Source organism: Perognathus longimembris, chromosome 2 (genome assembly GCF_023159225.1).
Source record: "Perognathus longimembris pacificus isolate PPM17 chromosome 2, ASM2315922v1, whole genome shotgun sequence".
Taxonomy (NCBI): domain Eukaryota; kingdom Metazoa; phylum Chordata; class Mammalia; order Rodentia; family Heteromyidae; genus Perognathus; species Perognathus longimembris.
This window is the reverse complement of record NC_063162.1, coordinates 49,656,268-49,680,362: the sequence shown is the minus strand read 5'-3', so window position 1 is coordinate 49,680,362 and position 24,095 is coordinate 49,656,268. Positions and strand designations below refer to the sequence as shown.

The window sequence follows — 24,095 nt, the reverse complement described above, 5'->3', positions numbered from 1 at the left end:
TTATTTTTTCCCAGTCCTGGAGCTTGAACTCAGGGTCTGAGCGCTGTCCCCGGCTCCCTTTTTGCTCAAGGCTAGCACTCTACCACTTGAGCCACACCAACACTTTCAGCTTTTTTCTGTTTATGTGGTGCCGAGGAATCGAAACCAGGTCTTCATGCATGCTAGGCAAGCACTCTACCTCTAAGCCACATTCCCAGAAAGATCATTTTGTTTCATTTTGGGGTTTTTTTTTTGCCAGTCATGGGGCTTGACCTCAGGGCCTGAGCACGGTCCCTGGCTTCTTTTTTGCTCAAGGCTAGCACCCTACCACTTGAGCCACAGTGCCACTTCTGTCTCTTTTCTATGTATGTGGTGCTCAGGAATCGAACCTAGGGCTTCATGTATACGAGGCAAGCACTTTACCACTAGGCCATATTCCCAGCCCCTGAAAGATCATTTTAAAACTACATTCCTTCCAATGTTTCTTAGACACATGTTTCTTAGGCTAGACTGTTTGGCATGTTCCTTATAGGATTTTATACCCTCCCAAAGCCTCCCTTGTAGTTAATTTGTCTACCATGCACAGGATCAAAGAGATACTCACATTCTGTGACAAAGAAATTCAGCATTGTTAGGACAACAGTGTGGCCACTGAACATGTAGTCTCCACAAGTATGCACGCCAGTCAAGGTCATACCAAAGCCACTCCAAATGGCAAAGGCCCGGTGTAATTTCTCCCATACACTGCCATATATCTATAAAGAAAGCTACAGTTTAGTGTTTCAACTACTAAGGGAGGTAAGAGCTTCCCAACATCCATTCCTAGAAAAATTCAAATGAGGGATGAGGTAGAAATCATCCAATTAACAGCAACCAGGGTCCTAGCTTAATTAATTCCACATTTACTTCAAGAATGAATGGTCAAAATTTGATAATATCCAGGAAAAAAAAGTGAGAATTAAATGTTTAGAACCACTATAATGCAAACTCCTTTACAATAGAAAGGTCATTAAACACAAGAATATCTCGAAGGTGTTTTGTTTTGTTTTTCATTTTTGTTTTTGCCAGTCCTGGGGCTTGAACTCAGGGCCTAGACACAGTCCCTGAGCTTCTTTTGCACAAGGCTAATTAACACTCTACCACTTGAGCCACAGTGCCACTTTCTGGCTTTTTCTGTCTATTTGGTACTGAGAAATCAAACTCAGGGCTTTATTCATAGTAGGCGAGCACTCTACCACTAAGCCACATCCTAGCCCTATCTGTAAGTTTTTAGTTCAATATTATTAGAATATTTGCTAGACACACTGCATTTACCAGCATCTCTCCAAGCTAGATGTGGCCACGTGACCAAATTCTGTACAATAAGATGTAAGAATAATTATAAAGGATTTCTGAGAAGAGATTTATAAAGGAATGCGTTAACAGCTCAGGAAATCTTTTTTACTATTTTCTTTCCTTCTTCAGGTCTACTCCTCAGATATGATAACTGGAGCTCTAGCAGCTACCCTTGACCACAAGTGGCCTTGAAGATGGAAGCCAAGTATCAGGTAGGATAGAACATAAAAACAAAGACTAATAGTTTTCTGATGACTATTCTATAGTTATCATACTAGGCCTGAAGTACCTACATTCAGACTTCATGCTTATTACTAAATGGACATCTTGAATTTCCAGCTGTTAGCAGACAAACATAATTTTAATTCCTATACATATACTTTAAAAAAAAACATACACACGTATTGAGTTAACAATAGGTTAAAAAGAGGGGGATTGTTACTTTTAAAACAATGATATTAAAAGCTGCTAAAATTTTATGTTCATTTACTATATGCAAAGCATACTAATAAATTCTAAATATATTTAATCTCTGAAAAAGTTCTATCAAGTATATTCAATTTGCAGATGAGGAAACAGATATCACACAGCTAGAAAGTAACAAAGTCAGGAGATGCACTTTGGGAATTCAATTCCAAAACCATTTGTCTTTATTTGGCAGTACTAAGGTTTCAATTTGGGGGCTCATATTCACTAGTCAAGTGTTCTACCATTAGAGTTGCACAAAGAATCTTTATTTGCTTTAGTTTGTTTTTCAGATAGTCTCACGACTTTGTCAGGCCTGCTTTATACAACCATTCTACTACTTTCCAGTATCTGTGGTTACAGGCACGAGCCATCATACCTAACCCCACAGCCGCATTCTACTGTGGCTAATACCTCAAAATAAAAATTAAAACAAAAACAAAAATACACCAACTTTATTAGATATCATACTCATCAGAAATTTCAACTGTTAGACTGGTGTTGTACCTCAAGTGGCAAAGTGTTTGCCTTGCATTTGCAAAGCCCTGAGTACAAGTACCACCACACCTACACCCACACCCCTAAACACACCAACACAAGAAAAATCTCACTTGCTGACTGTACTCTGCTCTGATTTATTTTACCTTTCTGCCTTGTTGAGTCAGAGATATAAGACAAATTTATTACTGGAGAAAAAGAAAGAGAAGGTATTAACAAACACCCATCTTTTGTTTCTTTCATGACTGCTAATCAGTATATGAGATGTTACCTTTTTTTTTTTTTTTTTTGCCCGTCCTGGGGCTTGGGACTAGGGGCCTGGGTGCTGTCCCTTAGCTTCTTTTTGCTCAAGGCTAGCACTCTACCTCATGAGCCACAGCACCACTTTCGGCCTTTTGTGTTTATGTGGTGCTGAGGAATTGAACCCAGGGCTTCATGCATGCTAGGCAAGCACTCTACTACTAAGCCACATTCCCAGCCCAAGATGTTACTCTTAAGAAAGTAAAAAATCATGTAAGGAAGAGAAGACACTGTTAGGAAAATATCTCACAAGAACAGGGAACAGTGATCTCAGTAAGTCTCCCATCCTTTTCTATTTATAATAATCCACATATCCTTAATAGAAAATCAAAACTGAAAAACAAGAACAGAATGAATAGGATACTCGAACTAGACAGGCATGGAAATTTGCTTTAGGTATTCCTAAATTTCAGAAACTGGCATATTGTTGGTTCCGTCTTGGTTTTGTGATTTTTAAGCAACTTATTAATTACAAAGAAAATTACCTTATAGAGTTCACTTTAAGGAATATCACTGCTGGATGCTACCTCCTTAATTTTCTATTTTTAATGATTACTGCAAATAATACAGGTCAATAAGTAGGTTATAATATAATCAAAGCAATTAGCAGTATTTAGGGCAGATTTAAATAGAAATGTCCATATATAAATGATAATGGAAAACAGTCATTAGAGACAGAAAAAGTACTGTTCACACTGATGAATGGCATCTAATTTACTTTTGTAGCACATGTTTCAGCCCAACACACACACACACACACACACACACACACACACACACACACACACACACACACACACACACCCTTCTCTTTCAGTGGCTGCTCTAAAACTACATTCCTTGGCTGCAGGAAATTCTGTTTTGTAGGAAGAGTACAATACCTAACTCCAAATATACTTATCTGGGATCTTTGGTTATTCAGAGAAATTGCAAACAGGAAAAAAAATTGTTCTTTGGTAAAAGAAATTTACATGTATCAGCAAGTTACATAAGTAACATACATACCAAGTTGAGATTTTTCTTCCAGGTGAGCCTAGGAAAGAACTCCTAGGAAGACAACTGGGGAGCTGATACCTATCCTTGACAGAAGGAACCACAGGTGGCATCCCGAGAAAATACTTTTGTTTGCATGACTGCCTTTAGCTGAATGTGGTGACATGTGACTATAAACCCAGTACGCAGTTGTCTGAGGGAGGAAAATTAAAAGTCAAGGCTAGCCGGGGCTTCAGAGAGCTCAAGGCCAGCCTGGAGTACACAGCAAGACCTTGTCTCCAAACAAAACAAAACCAAGGAAACAAAGATATAGCCTTTGATGGCCTCCCAGGCCCCCAGGGCTGGTTCTCTGACAACTCCAACCCTTAATTGCTTTGGGAAATACAAGTTAGAAACTTTAACCATCTGTCAAGTCTTATACTTTGTGAGAAGCTTCTGCAACATAAGTAAATGTTTCCCTTTTCTCCTGTGAATCTATTGTCAGTTTATTTCATGTACTAATCTTACTTCACTCTACATACAGAAACAATTTCAAACAGTGTACACTTAAATATTTTTTAAAAGACCATAAAATTATCAAATATCATCTTCATCAGATTTATCATATAGGAGTGATAAGATTAATAATAATAAACAGGGCAGACAGGGTAGTGGGAAAATTCATGTGCATAAAACTGATAGTAGTAAAAACTAGTCTATTTTAAGTCAATTTTCGAATTAGATACTATCACCTATGTCTTTGCCAAAGGTTGTTTACAGTTGCTGTTACATAGATTCCAGTGTTTGCCTGCTTTCCTTAAAGAGAAAAATAGACATAGCCGAAGAATGGGGTCAATATAAGGTTACACTGCCTTTATGGTAAATATTAAATGATGTTCTAAACAGTCTCCCTTAAACATAATATATACTCACGTTTTATACAAAATATTAAAACCTAAGTTCTATGTTTATATTCTTTCCTAATCTAATTTCAAAAGTAGAGTTTAAATTTTTGGGGTTTCAAAGGAACCAGTTTTAAAGAAATGCCAGAAACAGAAGCCTAAAGACATATGTGGATATGAAACAAAATATCAGAAAAATGAGTACTATTTTGATGACTGCTTTTAAAAAAACTAAAATCTTTTGAGTGATAAACTCATTATCAATGTATGTGGAACTCAAAGGAAATGTACCTGAAGGCTTAATGTCATCCTTCAGAAAAAAAGTAAAATTATTTAGAAACACAAAAGTATCTCTGTCCAAGCAAGTAGCCTAGAAACTCAGGTGGGCAATTTAGGAACACATAACACACTTTTTAATGTGCATGCTCTTTAATTCCACAAATCTACTTTCAGTAATTTAAGGAAATATACAAGGTACAAACTAATGTGGATTATTTATAAGTAGTAAAGTTTAAAAAACAAGTAAAATGTCATTAGGAGACTGGAAAAAATCAAAGAACACTGCACATCTGTTAAAAAAGATGAATATGAATGAATACATGCATTTCTTCAGAAAAAATAGCATTATTAAATTAAAAATAGGGGCTGGGAATATGGCCGAGTGGCAAGAATGCTTGCCTTGTAAACATGAGGCCCTGGGTTCGATTCCTCAGTACCACATATACAGAAAATGGCCAGAAGTGGCGCTGTGGCTCAAGTGGCAGAGTGCTAGCCTTGAGCAAAAAGAAGCCAGGGACAGTGCTCAGGCCCTGAGTCCAAGCCCCAGGACTGGCCAAAAAATAAATAAATAAATAAATAAAAATAAAAAATTTAAAAATAGTATACTTAGAACAATGCTGCAATAAAATCCTTTATATTAAAAGGATCTATCTAAGCTGGACATCAGTGTCTTACACCTATAATTCTAGCTACTTAAGGAAGCTAAGATCTGGAGGATGTAGGATTGAATCCAGCCTAAGAAGAAGAATCTAAAAGACTTCATCTCCAAAAATAGCCAGCAAAAAGCTGGGTTGGAAGCTGGGTACTGGTGGCTCATGCCTGTAATCCTAGCTACTCAGGGGGCTGAGTTCTGAGGATTGTGGTAGCTCAAAGCCAGTGGGGGCAGGAAAGTCCATTAGACTCTTATCACCAATTAATCATCAGAAAACCAGAAGTGAAGCTGTGGCTCAAAGTGGTAGAGCCCTATTCATGAACAAAAGAGCTCAGGGATAGCACCTAGGCTCTGAGTTCAAGTCCCATGACTGACAGAAGAAAAAAAAGCTGTGTTAGGGACATGGCTCATGGCTCAAGTGGTAGAGTGACAACCAAGTAAGCTCAGAACCTCGAGTTCAAATCCCAGTACCAGGACCAGCAAAAACAGAGAGAAAAAAGGGAAGATCTATCTATATAAACTTATGGAATAGGCAAGTCTGCTTAATAAATGTTTTCTATGTTTAAAAAAAGTCTCGTGGCTATATACAATATTGTTAACAGTATTGCTTGTGAAGTGAAAAAATAGTTTTCACTTTTTTTTTTTTTGGTGCCAGTCCTGGGGCTTGAGCTGGGTCTGGGTGCTATCCCTGAGCTCTTTGCTCAAGGCTAGACTAGCTCTACTACTTGAGCCACAGCTCCAATTCTGGCTTTTCCTTTCCTTTGGTGGGTAAGAGTCTCACAGACTTTCCTGCTTGGGCTGGCTTCAAACCTCAATCCTCAGCTCAGCCTTGTGAGTAGCTAGGATTATAGACATGAGCCACTGGTGCTGGGCTTCTTTTTACTTTTCATTGCATACATTTCTATATAATTGGAAATGTTATAGTAAGCTTATAGAACTTTATATTGGTAAAAATTATTTTCCATTTGGAAAATAACAAAAAACCCAAATATCTTTTACCTTAAAAAGAAATATTGTCATATTAAGCAGTCCCCCCCTTTCCTTAGTGCTCAACCTAAGCTCCTAACACCTGAAGAAGTTTGTCCCCGTTAGCTCAAGGGTATTATTTTTAGCTCTTGATCTCCTTTGGCTTCATAATCTTGCCTAGAGGTACATCAGCTATTTATATTTCAGAACAGGAACTGGTATCTAATTTTGTCTTGCAAATACCATTAAAACATCAACAAGTGTGTTGATATACACACCTAAATATTTGGGAACTAATAATGTATGAAAGTTTAGAAAAACACAATAAATTATTAAGATTCTTTTGTTCAAATTTAACCAGTCAAAATAAACAATTTCACATATCAAGAACAAATGGGCTGGGGATATAGCCTAGTGGCAAGAGTGCCTGCCTCAGATACACGAGGCCCTAGGTTCGATTCCCCAGCAGCACATATACAGAAAAAGCGGCCAGAAGCGGCACTGTGGCTCACGTGGCAGAGTGCTATCCTTGAGCGGGAAGAAGCCAGGGACAGTGCTCAGGCCCTGAGTCCAAGGCCCAGGACTGGCCAAAAAAAAAAAAAAAAAAAGAACAAGTGAGGCAGAAGTGAAGATATAACTCAAATGGCAGAGGACCAACCAGCCTGATAAAAAAAATTAACAAGTGAGGGCCTGGGTTCCAGTCCCACACAAGCAATCTTAGTTGTTCCTGAGGCTGAATGCACAGATTGAAAGTCCAAGAGTTCCAACCAGCAAAATGTCAGGCAAGAGATGTGGTTCAAGTGTGAAAGTGAGAAAAGAAGCTTCAGGACAGCTACAGACTCTGATTTTAATAAGCCCCCTACGTATACACGTATAAACATACACATACATACACACACACACTCACACATATGAAATACATTTTAAAAATTTACAGTAATTCATAACCCTCTTTTTGTGTTCCTATTAGCATAATCTCTCATCTTCTGTTTAACCAGAGATATATCTACAGCATCTCACAAGCTACAGAGTACAAAATAAAAAATAACTATTATTTTGTATATCGCACAATGAGTTTAAGTGGAATATACTCAAACTACATCTAAAAAAAGGAAGTGATGAGGACAATGATGGGAACAGAGTAACTCATATGCAAATGATAGTGAGAAAAGAAAATGTAGGAAAAAGAGGTAACTGAAACCTTTTTTCTATAGCTCCCAAGCATGAAACCAATTCAATGGATAGAAATAATAGGGGGAGATAAGTATCCAGCTTAAGACTGTTACCAATTATTTCCAGGGCTTTACTACAGATACTGCAAATACCAGAAAGCATATTTTAATAGTAAAAGCAAAATCTTAGCACTGTTACATATACTGTGCCATCAACTCAAAAAGTAGGTAGTGGACTACCTTTCCAGTACACTGCAGGTGCTGTCCTGGCACGGAGAGGGAGGTCACAAACATGGTAAAGCAGCGAAGCAAGAATACAGTGCCCATCAGACTACAGAGCCTTCGAAGAAGAATTGACCTGTGAACAAAGTGACCAAAGAGGGAAAGATCAGAAGAAACCACACCAAACCAAACCAAACAAAAAACACCTAGGCATCAAATACTTGCCTAAATAGAAAGCAAGCAGAAAAACCACCAGTGTCAAGCATCATTATGGCAAAAAAAACTCTTCAGTAATGGAATGCTCTAACGACATTGTCCATTCAAAAAGCTACACTGGCTCTTTTTTTTTTTTTTGGTCAGCTGTGGGGCTTGAACTCTGGGCCAGGGCACTGTCCCTGAGCTCTTCAGCTCAACACTAGCACCACAGTGACACTTCTGGCTTTCTGGTGGTTAACTGGCAATAAGAGTCTTACAGCCTTTTCTGCCCCTGATAGCTTTGCACCAGGATCCTCAGAGCTCAGCCTCCTGAGTAGCCAGAATTACAGGCTTTAGCCACTAGCACCTTACACTGGCTTACATTGGCTCTTAAGTACTTAAAATGAGGATAATATAAATGAAGAACTAAGCTTTAACATTTTATTTCATTTTAATTAAATGCAATAGCTTCATGTGGCTAGTGTCTGACATATTGACTGGATTTAAGTTAGATCCTAAGAATATTATTCTGATGTAAAATATAGCTAAGTGAATGTAAGAGTTAGGTAATATACAAGTAATCCAGTAAACTTAGTGTTAGTCTTTATCACTAACTGCTCAGATGTACTGGCTACCTAATACTCTTAAGATTTCCTAACTTAGGGCTGGGGATATGGCCTAGTGGCAAGAGTGCTTGCCTCGTATACATGAGGCCCTGGGTTCGATTCCCCAGCACCACATATACAGAAAATGGCCAGAAGTGGCACTGTGGCTCAAGTGGCAGAGTGCTAGCCTTGAGCAAGAAGAAGCCAGGGACAGTGCTCAGACCCTGAGTCCAAGCCCCAGGACTGGCCAAAAAAAAAAAAAAAAAAGATTTCCTAACTTAAATATAGCTATAAAACAATATGCAAAAAGTAAGTGTATCTGGGCTGGGAATATGGCCTAGTGGTAAAGTACTCGCCTTGTATACATGAAGCCCTGGGTTCCATTCCTCAGCACCACATATATAGCAAAAGCCGGAAGTGGCGCTGTGGCGCAGTGGTAGAGTGCTAGCCTTGAGCAAAAAGAAGCCAGGGACAGTGCTCAGGCCTGTGTTCAAGCCCCAGGACTGGCAAAAAACAAAAACAAAAACAAAAACAAAACAAAACAAAAAGTAAGTGTATCTGAAACAAAAATTTTGTATAATATACTGGGCAATCATGAACTATATTATGACTTTTTTTTTCATAAAAACAATTCTAATCCCACCACATTTATTGTCGCTTGATAGTAACAGTTACTAAAACTGTATGAACAGTGGTGTCTCAATAACAAGGCTCACCAAAATAATATAAACGGATGTTTTCATTATATTCCTAGCAAAGGACACTTTACATACAGGAGTCTTTTTTGAACGTGTGCCGGTCCTGGAGCTAGAACTTAGGACCTAGGTACTGTACTGTCCCTGAGCCCTTTTGCTCAAGGTTAGCCTTCTACCACTTAAGCCACGGCTCCACTTCTGGCATTTTTGGTAGTTCATTGGCCGTAACAGTCTCACAGACTTATCCTGACTAGGCTGGCTTTGAAATGCAAACCTTAAATCCTAGTCTCCTGGGTAGCTACTCAGGTGAATTCAGGTCCACACAGGTGTGAACCACCAGCACTCGGCCCAGTCGGTTTTCTGAGTTTGTTTTGGATGAATTTTGTCTGCATCATCTAACATAAGGTTCATATACTCATCAAAACCGGTAATGCAGCCCTATATCCTCATATTCACTTGTTCATAAACCCACAACTGAATCTGAGATCTGTTTTTGTAAGGTGAAGTTGATGGGCTGCACCACTGGACCCTGGCTGCAGTATATTCTTTCTTCAAATATCCTAAATTCAAACAAACTGAGATGCGGGGACAGTCTTTTGCTTTCTTACATGTGTAAAAAATGACCCTCTCCTATTCAAGAAAAAAATTTTGAGAGCTGTGTGTGGTGACAAAAGTCTGATCTTAGCATTGAGGAGACTGAGGTAGAGGATAGAAAGTTCAAGACCAGCATGCCCAAAAGAAACCCTGTCTTAAAAACAAAAGCATCGAGCACAGACTGTGTATGTTTCAAATTTTGTGTGCACACCTAGAATGGAGTCCAAGAATCTGCTTTAGCCACCCTAGATGTGATTCTAATGATTTTAAGACCACAAGTAAAAAATACTTTCTTGGGCTGGGAATGTGGCCTAGTGGTAAGAGTGCTTGCCTAGCACGCATGAAGCCCTGGGTTCAATTCCTCAGCACCACATATACAGAAAAAGCCAGAAGTGGTGCTATGGCTCAAGTGGTAGAGTGCTAGCTACCCTTGAGCAAAAAGCCAGGGACAGTGCTGAGTTCAAGGCCCTGAGTTCAAGCCCAGGACTGGCAAAAACAAAAAACAAACTTTCTTAACTAAGTAAATACTATACTTGTAGTTAGTTACCTGGTCACTATAACGCTTTGTTCAACCTATTATGGTTTCCTATAATGTAAAAAAAGTGTGTAGTTTAAATGCACTCAATCTTGTGAGATAACAGAAAACAGCAGTTATACATGTGTTTTCTAACCACCTCTAATTTTAAGCCATCCAGAATTTAAAAGAGGACAAAATGGGATAAAAAAAGGCTCAGTATAGCCTTAAAGTGTGACAAAAATAGCTGTTATCAACCTTTTTGTTCACCTCTAAAGCACTGAAATAGCTGTGGCTTAGAATATAACAGCCCATCACACAGTTACCTCAATATCTCCTGGTAAGAAGAACCAAAAAATTACAAGTATCCTTATTCCTTTCTAGTCCCAAAGACATTGGACAACACGGAACCACAAACTTAACTTTAGAGTTCTTTAAAAATTGATCACTGGGCTGGGGATATGGCCTAGTGGCTAGAGTGCCTGCCTCGTATTCATGAGGCCCTGGGTTCAATTCCCCAGCACCACATATACAGAAAATGGCCAGAAGTGGCGCTGTGGCTCAAGTGGCAGAGTGCTAGCCTTGAGCAAAAAGAAGCCAGGGACAGTGCTCAGGCCCTGACTCCAAGCCCCAGGACTGGCCACAAAAAAAAAAAAAAAAAAAAAAAAATTGATCACTATGCCTTGTTTTCTACTTTAATAATTCCCATTAAAGTAGCCTCCCCACTCCCTTAAATTTCCCTTGTTTATTAAATTTTTAAAAACTTCCTCTTTTTTTTTTTTTTTTTTTTGGCCAGTCCTGGGCCTTGGACTCAGGGCCTGAGCACTGTCCCTGGCTTCTTCCCGCTCAAGGCTAGCACTCTGCCACTTGAGCCACAGCGCCGCTTCTGGCCGTTTTCTGTATATGTGGTGCTGGGGAATCGAACCTAGGGCCTCGTGTATATGAGGCAGGCACTCTTGCCACTAGGCTATATCCCCAGCCCAAAACTTCCTCTTTATATTCTTGTGAAAGGGCAAAGAAACAATTTCCCTATTTAGCAACTTCCTATATCATCTGAAGCAAATCACTTCAGCTATGCATACTATGCAAAATAATCTCTTTTAAAAATGGGAATTCTCCAAGCAGAGAACACCAAATATGTGACTAAACACTGTGCTTGGAGGGATTTCCATCTTACAAAAAGTAACATTTCTGGTTTTTCTTTAATTCAAAAAAAAGAAAAGTAAAATAAGAGAAAAATCTAAAAGACTAGGACCATGGATGATCACCCCAAACTCTCACATTTCCCTATAATATACATTCAGAATATTATTAAAGGTCTTTGGGGCTGACTACTGATCAAGCACCAAACATTTTCCTTTGCCAAAAACTGTAATGCTGGCTGGGAATATAGCCTAGTGGTAGAGTGCTTACCTCTAATACATGAAGCCTGGGTTCGATTCCTAAGCACCACATATATAGAAAAACCCAGATGTAGCGCTGTGGTTCAAGTGGTAGAGTGGTAGCCTTGAGCAAAAAGAAGCCAGGGACAGTGCTCAGGCCCTGAGTCAAAGCCCCAGGACTGGCAAAAAGAACCCCTATAATGTCACATTGACCAGAAGGAAATGAAGCAGGAAAATGCAAAAGGGGAGATGAAGTATGACAACTTGCAACAAGAGAATCAAAACACTTTCAGTCTTTAACAGAGAAGCAAAGTACCTGTGCTTGTGAAGAAGGAGGACCAGAAGCCAAATGTAACACAGAATCATGCCACATACTTCAGTCATGGCAAAGGCCCATGGAATTCTAGGAACGCTGTAACAGAAAAAAAAATTTTTTTTTAACCGAATAAATGTGATCTTTTTCAGTAAGGTACTTTTCTAATAATGACTTTAAAATTGTTCTATGTAACCTTTGCCTCTCTTAGGAGAAAGCTATTTGGAAAGCATGGGGAAGGAATGTTTCATAAAGTATCCCATCAATCCAAACATGCTTGTTATCTTAATTCCAATAATGGTTTTCTGTATAGAAGTTGCAACACTCTTCTGTAGTAAAGCCGACCTGGATAGAGTCCCACAAAAGAATAGGAGAAAGTAAAAGGCCTGTTTTTTGAACAATGTATGTATGTATGTATGTATGTATGTATGTATGTATGTATGTGTGTACATATTTTTTTAAATACTTTTTTTTTCTTGCCAGTCCTGGGCCTTGGACTCAGGTCCTGAGCAGTGTCCCTGGCTTCTTTTTGCTCAAGGCTAGCCCTCTACCACTTGAGCCACAGTGCCACTTCTGGCCAATTTCTATATATGTGGTGCTCAGGAATCAAACCCAGGGCTTCATGTATAGAGGCAAGCACTCTTGCCACTAGGCCATATTCCCAGCCCCATGATGTATATTATTATAGGAATTATTCCCTTTTGAATGTCATTTTAGTGGAATCTTACAAGGAAATCTGTCATATGTATACTCAATAGTACATATTAATTTTGGTGCAAAGCTTTAAAATGCATTATCAATATGTTTGCCTTTTTTCTGTACCATATTTATTTCTTTAGTATTTTAAAGTCATCGCTGTCAACATTCATTATATTATGTTTGTTTCATATAGTGCTTCTGTTATTTCTCTTCCAACGATCAGGTACTCCTCACTGAAGGTTGGCTGGTCTCAAAAATATACCGGTCTCCTAATTTTCTTTTCATGTGCTAAAGCTCTTAAAGTTGTGTAAAAGAGCCTTCAGAAGCACATACAGGGACAAAGATTGGTGTGAAAGAGATTTATGAGGAAGGAAAAAACCACAGAGTAGTGAGATATGGAACCTACAAGGAAGACAAAGCAAGGGTGAGTCATCAAGCAAGATCCTATAGTTAAGTCCTATGGGAAATTTGGTATTTTGTAGGTCCAGGCTGATACTGCAGTTAAAACAAACAGAAATTAAATATTTGGTTCCCACCTTATCAGTCATTGATTAAGGAATGATGCTAGAGGTATATAAATGTCCAAGTATTTTATTTTATTTATTATTATTATTTTGTTGGTGGTGGTTAGAGTGCTTGAACTCAGGGCAAGGCACTGTCCCTGAGCTCTTTTGCTCAAGGCTAATGCTCTACCATTTTAGGCACAGCTCCACTTTTGGTTTTCTTGGTTAATTGGAGATAAGAGTCTCAAGGAATTTCCTGCCCAGGCTGGGCTAGCTTTGAACCCTTATCCTCAGATCTCAGCCTTATGAGTAGCTAGGATTATAAGCATGAACCCAAGTATTTTAGACTCTTCTTAAGCAGGCACAGTATATTCCAGTTCAAAAGCAGTCCTCTACCAAATAGATATATCTAGTGGGTATTGGTACCATAAATATGGGAAAAAATGGGAAGGATAACTGAGAGGATATAGGAAAGAGAACACTGAGAGCATCTGGAGTGGTCTGTGATAAACGAAATTCAGATGCTTAAGAGTATTAGACCTTCAGAACTTGAACAAATAATGTTGAGCAAGACAAGCCTAGAACACAGAAAACAAAGGGGCATGATCTCCCTGATATATGACTGTTAAGATGGGGTGACGGAGAGACAGTAGAGACCAGGTCTGTGAAACCAAAAACTTCTTGTCAAATGGTATTTCCCACAGGATTGGGTCGGCAACCCAACATTATATAACTAAAACCAAACAACTACTCAACATATAAAGGTCAAAAATTGACCTCTCAGTGGAATACAATAGCTCAAAACCTATGTATGTATGTTCATATAAGACTATTGTCGACATATTATTGTCTAATGTCGACATTACACTCAAAGCCCTAGGTGAGTTTGGCATAGGCCACGTGACTACTGTATATATTCTTGTTACATTGTGTATTGTATATATGTCTACCTGACCTAGGGAAGGGAAAGAAAAACAGGGTGTAAGATATCACAAGAAATGTACACACTGCCCTAGTATGTAACTGTACCCTTTTTGCACAACACCTTGTCAAAAAATTGTTTAATTAATGAATAAATTACAAAAAAAAAAAGAGTATTAGACCTTGGGCTAGAAACATAGTTTTGAGTGTTGGTGTGCCAACCTAGCAAGGTTTAGGTCCTGAGTTCAACCTCCAGTGTCACAAAAAAGAGCCCGGAGCTTTACAAATGAAAGTGTAGGCAAAATTTGGTTTTTCATACCTCTTGTGAATTGAAAACATGTTTATACAAAAATTTAAACAAATGTTTACAGCAGTGTTGTTATTAATGGCCTAAACGTAGAAACAACTTCAGTGTCCATAAGCTGATGCATAAACATATTATTTGCTAGTAAAATGATACATATCACAGTAAGAATGAATGTTAAAAATATGCTAAATGAAAGAAGCCAGACACAAACGAGTCACATAAACCAGGAACTAGGGGCTCACAGTAATCTGGGCAATTCTGGAGGCTGAGGATTAACGGTTCAAAGCCATCCAGGGATGAAAAGTCTGTGAGACTTCTTAACTCAAAGAAGCCATAAATGGAGCTGTGGCTCAGAGTGGCAGAACATTAGCCTTGAGCATAAAAACTCAGCAATAGTGCCCAGGCCCGGAGTTTAGTCCAACTACTGGCACACATGCACGCACACGTACGTGCGCACACGTGCGCATACACACGCATACACACACACACGCACACACACACGCACACACACACACACCAAAAGGCCACAAAATGTATAAGATGTCTAAAATAAACATTCATAGAAACAAAGCAAAGTAGTGCCTGTCAGGATATGGGGGAACAAGGTATGATATATCTATTTTTCTTTTTTTGTTTTGTTTTGGGAGACAGGGTCTCAGAGTGACTACCACTACAACTGGATGAAGTATTATTTCTAATGGGTATGAGCTTCTTTTGAGAATGATGAACATGTTCTAGAATCAGTGGTGATGGCTGTACAACTTTGAAAATGTACCAAAAACAAATGAATTGTGCAATACCTCCCACCCCCACCCCCAATCTGTGGTATTAGACTGAACCCATTTATGACAAGAAAGCACTCTATTATTTGAGCCACATCCCTCCCTTTTGTCTATATTTTGTTATTGAGACAGAGTCTGCTTAACTTTGCCAGGGCCAGCCTTAAACTCACAATCTTCCTGCCTCTGCTAGGGTGTTAGCTACCATGCCTGACAAACTGTACCCTTCCATTTTTGGGGTGGGGGGGGAAAGGCAGCGCTGAACACAGGGCCTTGCACTTGCTAGGCAGGCACTCTCCCATAATTCACTCATTCTAAGTTGTACAGTTCCTCACTACTCTATTAAACAATCCCCATCTTCGCTTATAACCATTCATAGATCAGCATCCATTCTCATCTATCTTATTTTTTACCCTACCCGACCTAAACTCATGGCTATAATCTAAAAATTCCTCAGAACTTCAATTTCCAGAATCCTAATTGTCTAATATTCCTATATCTTACATTTAATAGATACTTTGTAGGGTGTTGAAGATTGAAACCAGGGCCGTAAGCATACTAATAGTATGCACTCTGCTACTAAGATACATCTCCAGACCATATGTTATAATTCTGTTTTGTTTTGTTTTTTGGTAGGTGGTGGGGCTTGAACTCTGGGCCTGGGGCACTGTCCCTGGGGTCTTCAGCTCAAGGCTAGTGCTCTAACACTTGAGTCACAGCACCACTTCCAGTTTTCTGGTGGTTAATTGGACATAAGAGTCTCACAGACTTTCCTGCTCGGCCTGGCTTTGAACCTCAGATCTCAGCCCCCTGAGTAGCTAGAATTACAGGTGTGAGCCACCAGGGCCTGGCAGAATTGTGTCCTTTAAAAACAAAAAACCTAAAATACCACTCCCATATCAACTTGTTTTTGCAGCTTATTCTTTCTAGCACTCAACTTTAATTATCCTGAGACCTAAAATTCACTGATCCTGTAACATTTTCAGTCTTTCAACACATACTCCATATCTCAGTCCCTTCTATCCACTGAGACTATAGTCTCCCTTTATCATCACTCCCTTGCCTCCTTCCTTTTCCTTCATCATCTATTCTATACTTGTATGTTATCAAATGAAAAATGCACAATGCCAATTAACTACAAAACTCAAGGAGATGCCTAGTGCTGCTACTATATTACACCAAACTGTACAGTCTTCTACTCAACTGGGTGACCATTTTACTTTTGTTCTTGTACTGTTCCTTGAATTCAAGGCCTGGGTGTTGTCCCTGAACTTCTTTGCTAAAGGATGAGGCTCAACCACTTCAGCCACAGCTCCACTTCTAGTGATTAACTGGAGCTGAGTCTAATAATGCACTTTCTTGTTTAGACTGGCTTTTAACTGAGATACTAAGATGTCAGCCTCCTGAGTAATAAGGATTACAGGTGTGAGCCACCAGGGACCTGCTCTGGTACCATCTTTTCTACCCATCTATCTATAAGAGGATGCCATGCTATCTATCACTAGGACAACAAACATAGTACAATAAAATTCATCCCAAAACAAACATACTCTCTCTCCATCATCTACAAGCTACAACTCCATTTCTTTGCAGCTCTTATAGGAAAAATCTGATGGTCTTAGGTTTTTCTGTTCCCATTCTTGGTCTCAGTGTCTCTTCTCCTCTGCCTGCCCTTTCCTTTCCTCCCTCTCTCCTTATTTTTCCCTGTCTCATTTATATTAGTTTTTATTTTTTTTAGAGAATCTGATTCTACTATAAAAGTTCTAAGAATAAACACTTGCACCTAAATTCTTCATATTTTCTCTAAGTACTTTGGCATCTATCACCAAGAACAAAGATACCCTTTTCATAATCCAATATACAATTATACCCTGGGAAACTGTAACAGTGACCTAGAATAAAGTATCCTTCATAACACTGTTTTTTTCTTGGCCTAGAAGCCAATTAAAAAGCTTATGTATTGCTCTTAGTTTTCTCTTCAATTTCCCATATAATTTTCTCTGGTTTTGTTTGCAATGACTCTGAATTTTTGGGAGAATCCAATTCAGCTGTCATGTAGAATGTTTCCTACTTTTTGATTATTTCCTCATAATGAGAATTAGGTTAAAGCCAGGTGCCAGTGGCTCATACTTGTATGTAATTCTATCTACTCAGGAAGCTGAGATCTGAGGATTGCAGCAAGAAAGTCCATGAGATTCTTAACTCTAATTAATCATCTAAAAGCCCAAAGTGGAGCTCTGGCTCAAATGCTAACGTACCAGGCTTGAGGAAAAAGGCTAAGCAACACCGCCCAGGCTCTAAATTCAAGCCCTAGTACTGGCACCAACAAAAAGAAAAAGAAAAAAGATTTAGGGTAAATGAATTTGAAGGGGGCAAGATTATCACACAGATGATGTTGTGAATATCACATCCAATGCATATAGTGCTATGCTGTTCCACTGTGATGTTACATTTGATTATTTGGAGAAAATGATGCATGCCATATCTTGCCATTGTAAATATCTTATTCTCCCTATGTTAAGTAATATGTAAGATGATACTTTCAAACCATGTGACTATGTTGCTCCTCTGTGGTCATTTACCTAATGGATCTGACTATCCCCTAATGACTTGCATAAATCAATTACATATTAAAAGTTGAAAAATAGTCCTATCATCCAAATTTACTTGCTCTTAAGGGCCTTTTCTTTCAATTTACACAATTTTTGTATGCTCATTATGATGGATTCATAGATTATTTTTCTTACCCAAGATATTATAACCCATTACCATCATCTTTTTGATGTTACAACTGTCTCAATTTTGTTCTGTTTTGTTTTAACCAGTCCTGGGGCTTGAACTTAGGGCCTGGGAACTATCCCTGAGGTTCTTCTGCTCAAGGCTAGTGTTCTACCACTTGAGCCAAGCACCACTTCTGGCTTTTTCTGTATATGTGGGTGCTGAGGAACTGAACCCAGGGCTTCATGCATGCTAGGCAAGCACTCTACCACTAAACCACATTCCCAGCCCACAACTGTCTTAATTCGATTAAGCCATTTCAAACCAGTTCATATGATATGTTCTTCTGACATGTTGCATTGTTTCTGTTCAAACAATCTTCTTCAGGCTTATTTTATACTTTCCTTGATCTAGACAAAATCAGCCTCTTCTCCAAGGATCCCTAGATTAGCTTTTAGTGGAGAATATTACGTCGAAACCATGAACTATATATATTGTGTTCAATGCTTGAGACTTCTTACAAATCACCTCATACCACCAGTTCATAAAAATTGTCTGCATTCATTTTTATAGCTTAATAGTATTTCATTGTATAGATATGCCACAGCATATTAGCAGTTTCCCACAGGTAAGCATTTAGACTATGTCTAAATCTATATTTACTGCAAATCATGACACAATAGATACGTGGGAAAAAAAAAAACCCTTCAGGTAAATTCTAGTACACCCCATATTTCCTTGAACCCAATACAATCAGATCTTATTAACTATTTTCTTTTCTTCTTTTCTGCCTCTTTCCCTTGGGCTTCTCTTTCCCTTCTGTTCTCACTCCCAAGGTTTATTCATGCTGCTAACACCCTAATGTTAGGTGAGTCTCTCCCCAAATTCAAGCTCACATTTCTATCTTTTGACATCTGATTTGCTGTAAAAGATATCTCAAACATTATATCCCAAACTGAAGCTTGATCTCTACAAATTAGCTCCTTTTACAGTCTTCCCATCTCTATCAATAGCGAATTCATCATCTTCCTATGTGGTGAAAAAAATCTTGGAACAAAGCTGGGCATGGTGGTGCACACCTTTAATTCCAGTACTTGGAAGGCCAAGGTAGAAGGATCTTGACTTTAAGGCTAACCTAGGTATATAAGTGAGACTGTCTCAACTTTAACCGCTCCCCCCCCCAAAAAAATTCAAATAATCCTTGACACATCTCCCCCCACCTTATACATTACTCTCAATTCCATTAACAAATTCCTCTAGCTCTAGAATTTGAAACCATTCTACTACCAGCCTTCTTCAGTTGCTGAACTGATCTTTATGTCCTTTCTGCAGGTTATCCTTAATATAACTTGAGTAACTTTTTAAATGGACATTAGAACACTCTTTGATGGTGCCTAATGACTATTTTTTTTTTTCATCTTTTTTTTGGGGGGGGGGGGTTTTTTTTTTTATTAATTGGACATAAATTTTTTTACAAGGTGTTGTGCAAAGAGGGTGCAGTTACATAGTAGGGCAGTGTGTACATTTCTTATGATATCTTACAACCTGTTTTTCTATCCCTTGTCTAGGTCAGGTTGACATATATGCAATATACAATGTATCAAGAACATATACAGTATTCACAGACTTGGTCTCTACTGTCTCTCCGTCTCCCTTTGTTAACAGTCATATATCAGGGAGATCATGCCCCTTTGTTTTCTGTGTTCTAGGCTTGTCTCACTCAACATTATTTGTTCGAGTTCCGACCATTTCCCTGCAAATAACAATATTTCACCATTCCTAATCGCTATGTAGTATTCCATTGTGTATAAGTACCATATTTTTTGGATCCATTCGTAATGACTATTTTTTATACTTAGAATAAAAATTAAAGTTCTTAAATGGTGTACAAGTTCCTACAAAATCCAGAACTTACTTTCTCTCAGGCTTCTTGTCCAACTACTTTCCTCATCTCCTACTCAAGGCATACTCCCAGTTTAGGATTTTTCTTTTTCTTTTTTTGCCAGTCCTGGTAGAACACTCAGGGCCTGAGCACTGTCCCTGGCTTCTTTTTGCTCAAGGCTAGCACTCTACCGCTTGAGCCAAAGTGCCACTTCTAGCTTTTCCTGTTTATGTGGTGTTGAGGAATTGAACCCAGGGCTTCATGCGTGCTAGGCAAGCAAGCACTCTACTGCTAAGCCACATTCCCAGGCCCCAGTTTAGGATTTTTATAACTCACTGTTTCCTACATTGAGAGAACACTTTCCATAGATACTCACGTTTTCTTTCTTAGTTTCTGAGGATCTTGTTTATAGTTGGGAAAACTATTGTAGAGAATTCTAGCAGCTTTATAAAGAGCTTTCAATCAATTCTTCTGATTTTACTAGTATACCTTTACCTCCAGTATTAACCCAATTGAGAAATCTACACTTATTAATTGGTTTGGTTCTCAGCTTTTCCCATTGTTGTTTTATTTGTGTGTTTATGTATGTTTGTGTTGTTGAGGATTAAACACTAGGCCTCAGCATATGCTAGGCAAACACTCTATAACTGAACTACTCCTCAACCCTTCTCTCCTTGCTATTTTAGAATTAGGTTTATTTAGGTTTTCTAGTTAGCATTCATCCATCTGCCTTCTAACTTACAGCTGTTTTCTCCTTTTATCCACCCTATTCTGTAGGCTCACTACTTAAAAATCACTTTAAAAATAATTTTAGTTGGGGTTTGATAGTGGGAAAATATGATGTGTATGCTATTTTATCATCTTAATATATTAAAATTATTTTATCTTAAAATATATACTGCAAGGCACTTTCAGAAGTACAAAACATATTATAAAAATGAACAAGGCAGGGCTGGGAATGTAGCTTAGGGGTAGAGTGCTTGCCTAGCATGCATGAAGCCCTAGGTTCAATTCCTCAGTACCATATAAACAGAAAAAGCCAGAAGTGGTACTGTGGCTCAAGAGGTAGAGTGGTAGCAAAAAGAAGCTAGGTACAGTGCTCAGGCCCTGAGTCCCAAGCCCTAGGACTGGCAAAGGAAAAAAAAAAGTCTCACAGACTTTTTTGCCCTGGCTGGCTTTGAATGTCCTCAGATCTCAGCCTCCTGAGGAGCAAAATAACTACAGGCGTGAGCCACCAGCACCCGGCAATTTCTATTTCATTTGGCATTAAATAAAACAGAATACTGGCTGGGGATATAGCCTAGTGGCAAGAGTGCCTGCCTCGGATACACGAGGCCCTAGGTTCGATTCCCCAGCACCACATATACAGAAAACGGCCAGAAGCGGCGCTGTGGCTCAAGTGGCAGAGTGCTAGCCTTGAGCGGGAAGAAGCCTGGGACAGTGCTCAGGCCCTGAGTCCAAGGCCCAGGACTGGCAAAAAAAAAAAAACAGAATACTATCATTTGTACTATCAGTGGAAACTTCTATTCATCTAGTAATATAAGATTGCCCATATTTTGGAGGAAGCAGAATTCTATTCATCATTTAAACAAACAAAATTGAACAAGTTCCATTAAAAAAAAAAAATCCTTCTAGGGCTGGGAATATGGCCTAGTGGCAAGAGTGCTTGCCTCCTACACATGAGGCTCTTGGTTCGATTCCCCAGCACCACATATACGGAAAATGGCTAGAAGGGGCACTGTGGCTCGGGTGGCAGAGTGCTAGCCTTGAGCGGGAAGAAGCCAGGGAAGGTGCTCAGGCCCTGAGTCCAAGGCCCAGGACTGGCCAAAAAAAAAAAAAAATCCTTCTAGGAAACCTTTTAATAAAACCTGAAGTGACAAAGAGTTAAACCTATAAAAAATTGAACTAAGCAGTCAGCTTTTTTTTTTTTTTTTTTTTTTTGCCAGTCTTGGGGCGTGAACTCAGAGTATGAGCACTGTCCCTGGCTTCTTTTTGTTCAAGGCTAGCAATCTGCCACTTGAGCCACAGCGCCACTTCTGGCCGTTTTCTGTATATGTGGTGCTGGGGAATGGAACCCAGGGCTTCATGTATACAAGGCAAGCACTCTACCACTAACTAGGCCACATTCCCAGCCCACCAGTCAGCTTTCTGACTCACCTAGAATTGTAATTTACTTCAAACTAGTTAAATGACTTCAAAACACTTCAGGGCCTCACATATGCTTGACAGAGGTTCTACAACTGAATTACATTCCCATCTCTTTTTATTTTTTATATTTTGAAAAAAAAATCACAAAATTATTCCAAGCTTGTAATCCTTCTGAATTGGTCTCCAGAGTAGCTAGGATTACAGGCATATGCCATGACACCCAGCAAAGCATATCCTTTTATTTTATTTATTTTATTTACTTTTATTTTTTTGGCCAGTCCTGGGCCTTGAACTCAGGGCCTGAGCACTGTCCCTGGCTTCTTTTTGTTCAAGGCTAGCAATCTGCCACTTGAGCCACAGCGCCACTTCTGGCCGTCTTCTGTATATGTGGTGCTGGGGAATCGAACCCAGGGCCTCATGTATACAAGGCAAGAACTCTTGCCACTAGGCCATATCCCCAGCCCCGCAAAGCATATCCTTTTATACCACCAACTACAACAAATAACTGTAACACAAAAGTAACGTTATCACACATATATTATCATTGGGTTTTTTTGTTGTTGTTTGGTGGTTTTTTTGCCAGTACTGGGTCTTGAACTCTGGGCTAGACTCTGTCCCTGAGCTTCCTTTGCTCAAGGCTAGCACTCTATCACTTGAGCCACAGCATCACTTACAGGTTTTTCTGAGTAATTTATTGGAGAGAAGAGTATCATGGGCTTTCCTGCCTGAGCTGGCTTCGAACTGTGATCCTCAGATCTCAGCCTCCTGAATAGCTAGGATTACAGGTGTGAGTCACCAACACCCAGCTTTTGTTGTCATTATAGCAACTTTCCATACACTTAGCATCTAAAAAGCAAAACTTACCTGTCTAAGAATATATCTGGGAGCGGTGGGTAGGTCTGCATGTCAGGCACTCGCTCATGGACTATGACCATAATGAAAGATGTAAACCCGAATACTATAAAAACATATATACAACTCAGTATGGTCTTCCAGTACTCTGGATCCAATCTTCGAATAGAGTGCTTGTTTTTGCCATTCATGTACTGGTATGGATCAGAATTCAAGTCAGTGATGGGTCCGTCACAGTCTTGGGAAGGCTCTCCATTACAGAGCCAGTCTGTACTCTGAAGAGCACTGATGAATGGGGTCATAGAACCCATGGGACTGTCACTATTATAGCCCATCTCTTCTAAGACATCAATATGTATTTTCTGCAATTTTCTGACTGACAGCATTAACCTTTTAATGTCCCCTAGGACTTTGATCTCCAGAGGAGGAGATCGAAGATCGTACTCAGTCAATGTTAGCAATGTGATTCCATCAAGTCGGTGCTTGTTGCATAAAATGTCCACGTATTCAAAAAAGCCTTCATCTTTTAGCCACACAGCTACATGCTTAGTAGTCCAGCGGCGAATGCAGAGTTGATTAGGACCGGCCATTTCTTCCTCAACTGCCTGTCAAGGCAAAACAAGAAAGTAAAACAAAAATCTTCATGTATCCAAACTACTTCTTTGAAGACCAAATGCACATAAACATATCAGAATCAGCAATTTACCTGTATTTTCTTATCTGCTTTTAGAGTCAAAGAAACAAAAGTTATTCAGTAATGAGTAACTTTTCAACAGATGCACATTTTAATAATTTTATGCATACAATCCTAAGAAGAAAAGCCAGTGATTTAACTTTTTTTCTTTCCTCTTTTTTGTTGTGCTGGTGCTAGAGAGTAAACCTAAGAACTCACACAGGATAGGCAAGGCTCACCCACTGAACTACATCACCAGTGCCATAATCTAACATTTTACAGAGATTTACAAATGGCTTTTCTATAGCATGTAAGCTATACTTAACTTAAAGACCACTGTTGAAAACAGTAAAAATATATCTTACTTTAATACTTTTCATAAAATGAAATCTATAAAGGTCTTGCTACATACAAAACAGCAAGATCTCTGAAATCTTCATTCATGAAAAATTACCACTCTACTTGAGTGTGGAAAAACACAAAAGAAAATAGATAACTGTAATTCTGGGAAATTTCTTGCTATAACTACATATCTATATAAGCATATAAATATATAATATGAATATATCTATA

The 24,095-nt window shown here is 39.0% G+C and overlaps 1 protein-coding gene across 2 annotated transcripts in view; it reads right to left on the bottom strand.

Moving 5' to 3' along the window:
- Samd8 (sterile alpha motif domain containing 8) overlaps positions 1-24,095 on the bottom strand; it is a 46,090-nt gene that overhangs the window by 395 nt on the left and 21,600 nt on the right. For both annotated transcript variants that reach the window (XM_048339103.1, XM_048339104.1), the window contains exons 2-5: positions 22,862-23,454; positions 12,044-12,139; positions 7,761-7,878; positions 584-734 (exon numbers count right to left, since the gene is read on the bottom strand). In XM_048339103.1, the coding sequence (XP_048195060.1) occupies positions 584-734; positions 7,761-7,878; positions 12,044-12,139; positions 22,862-23,439 (943 nt within the window). In that variant the 5' untranslated portion in view covers positions 23,440-23,454. The remainder of the gene's footprint in view (positions 1-583; positions 735-7,760; positions 7,879-12,043; positions 12,140-22,861; positions 23,455-24,095) is intronic.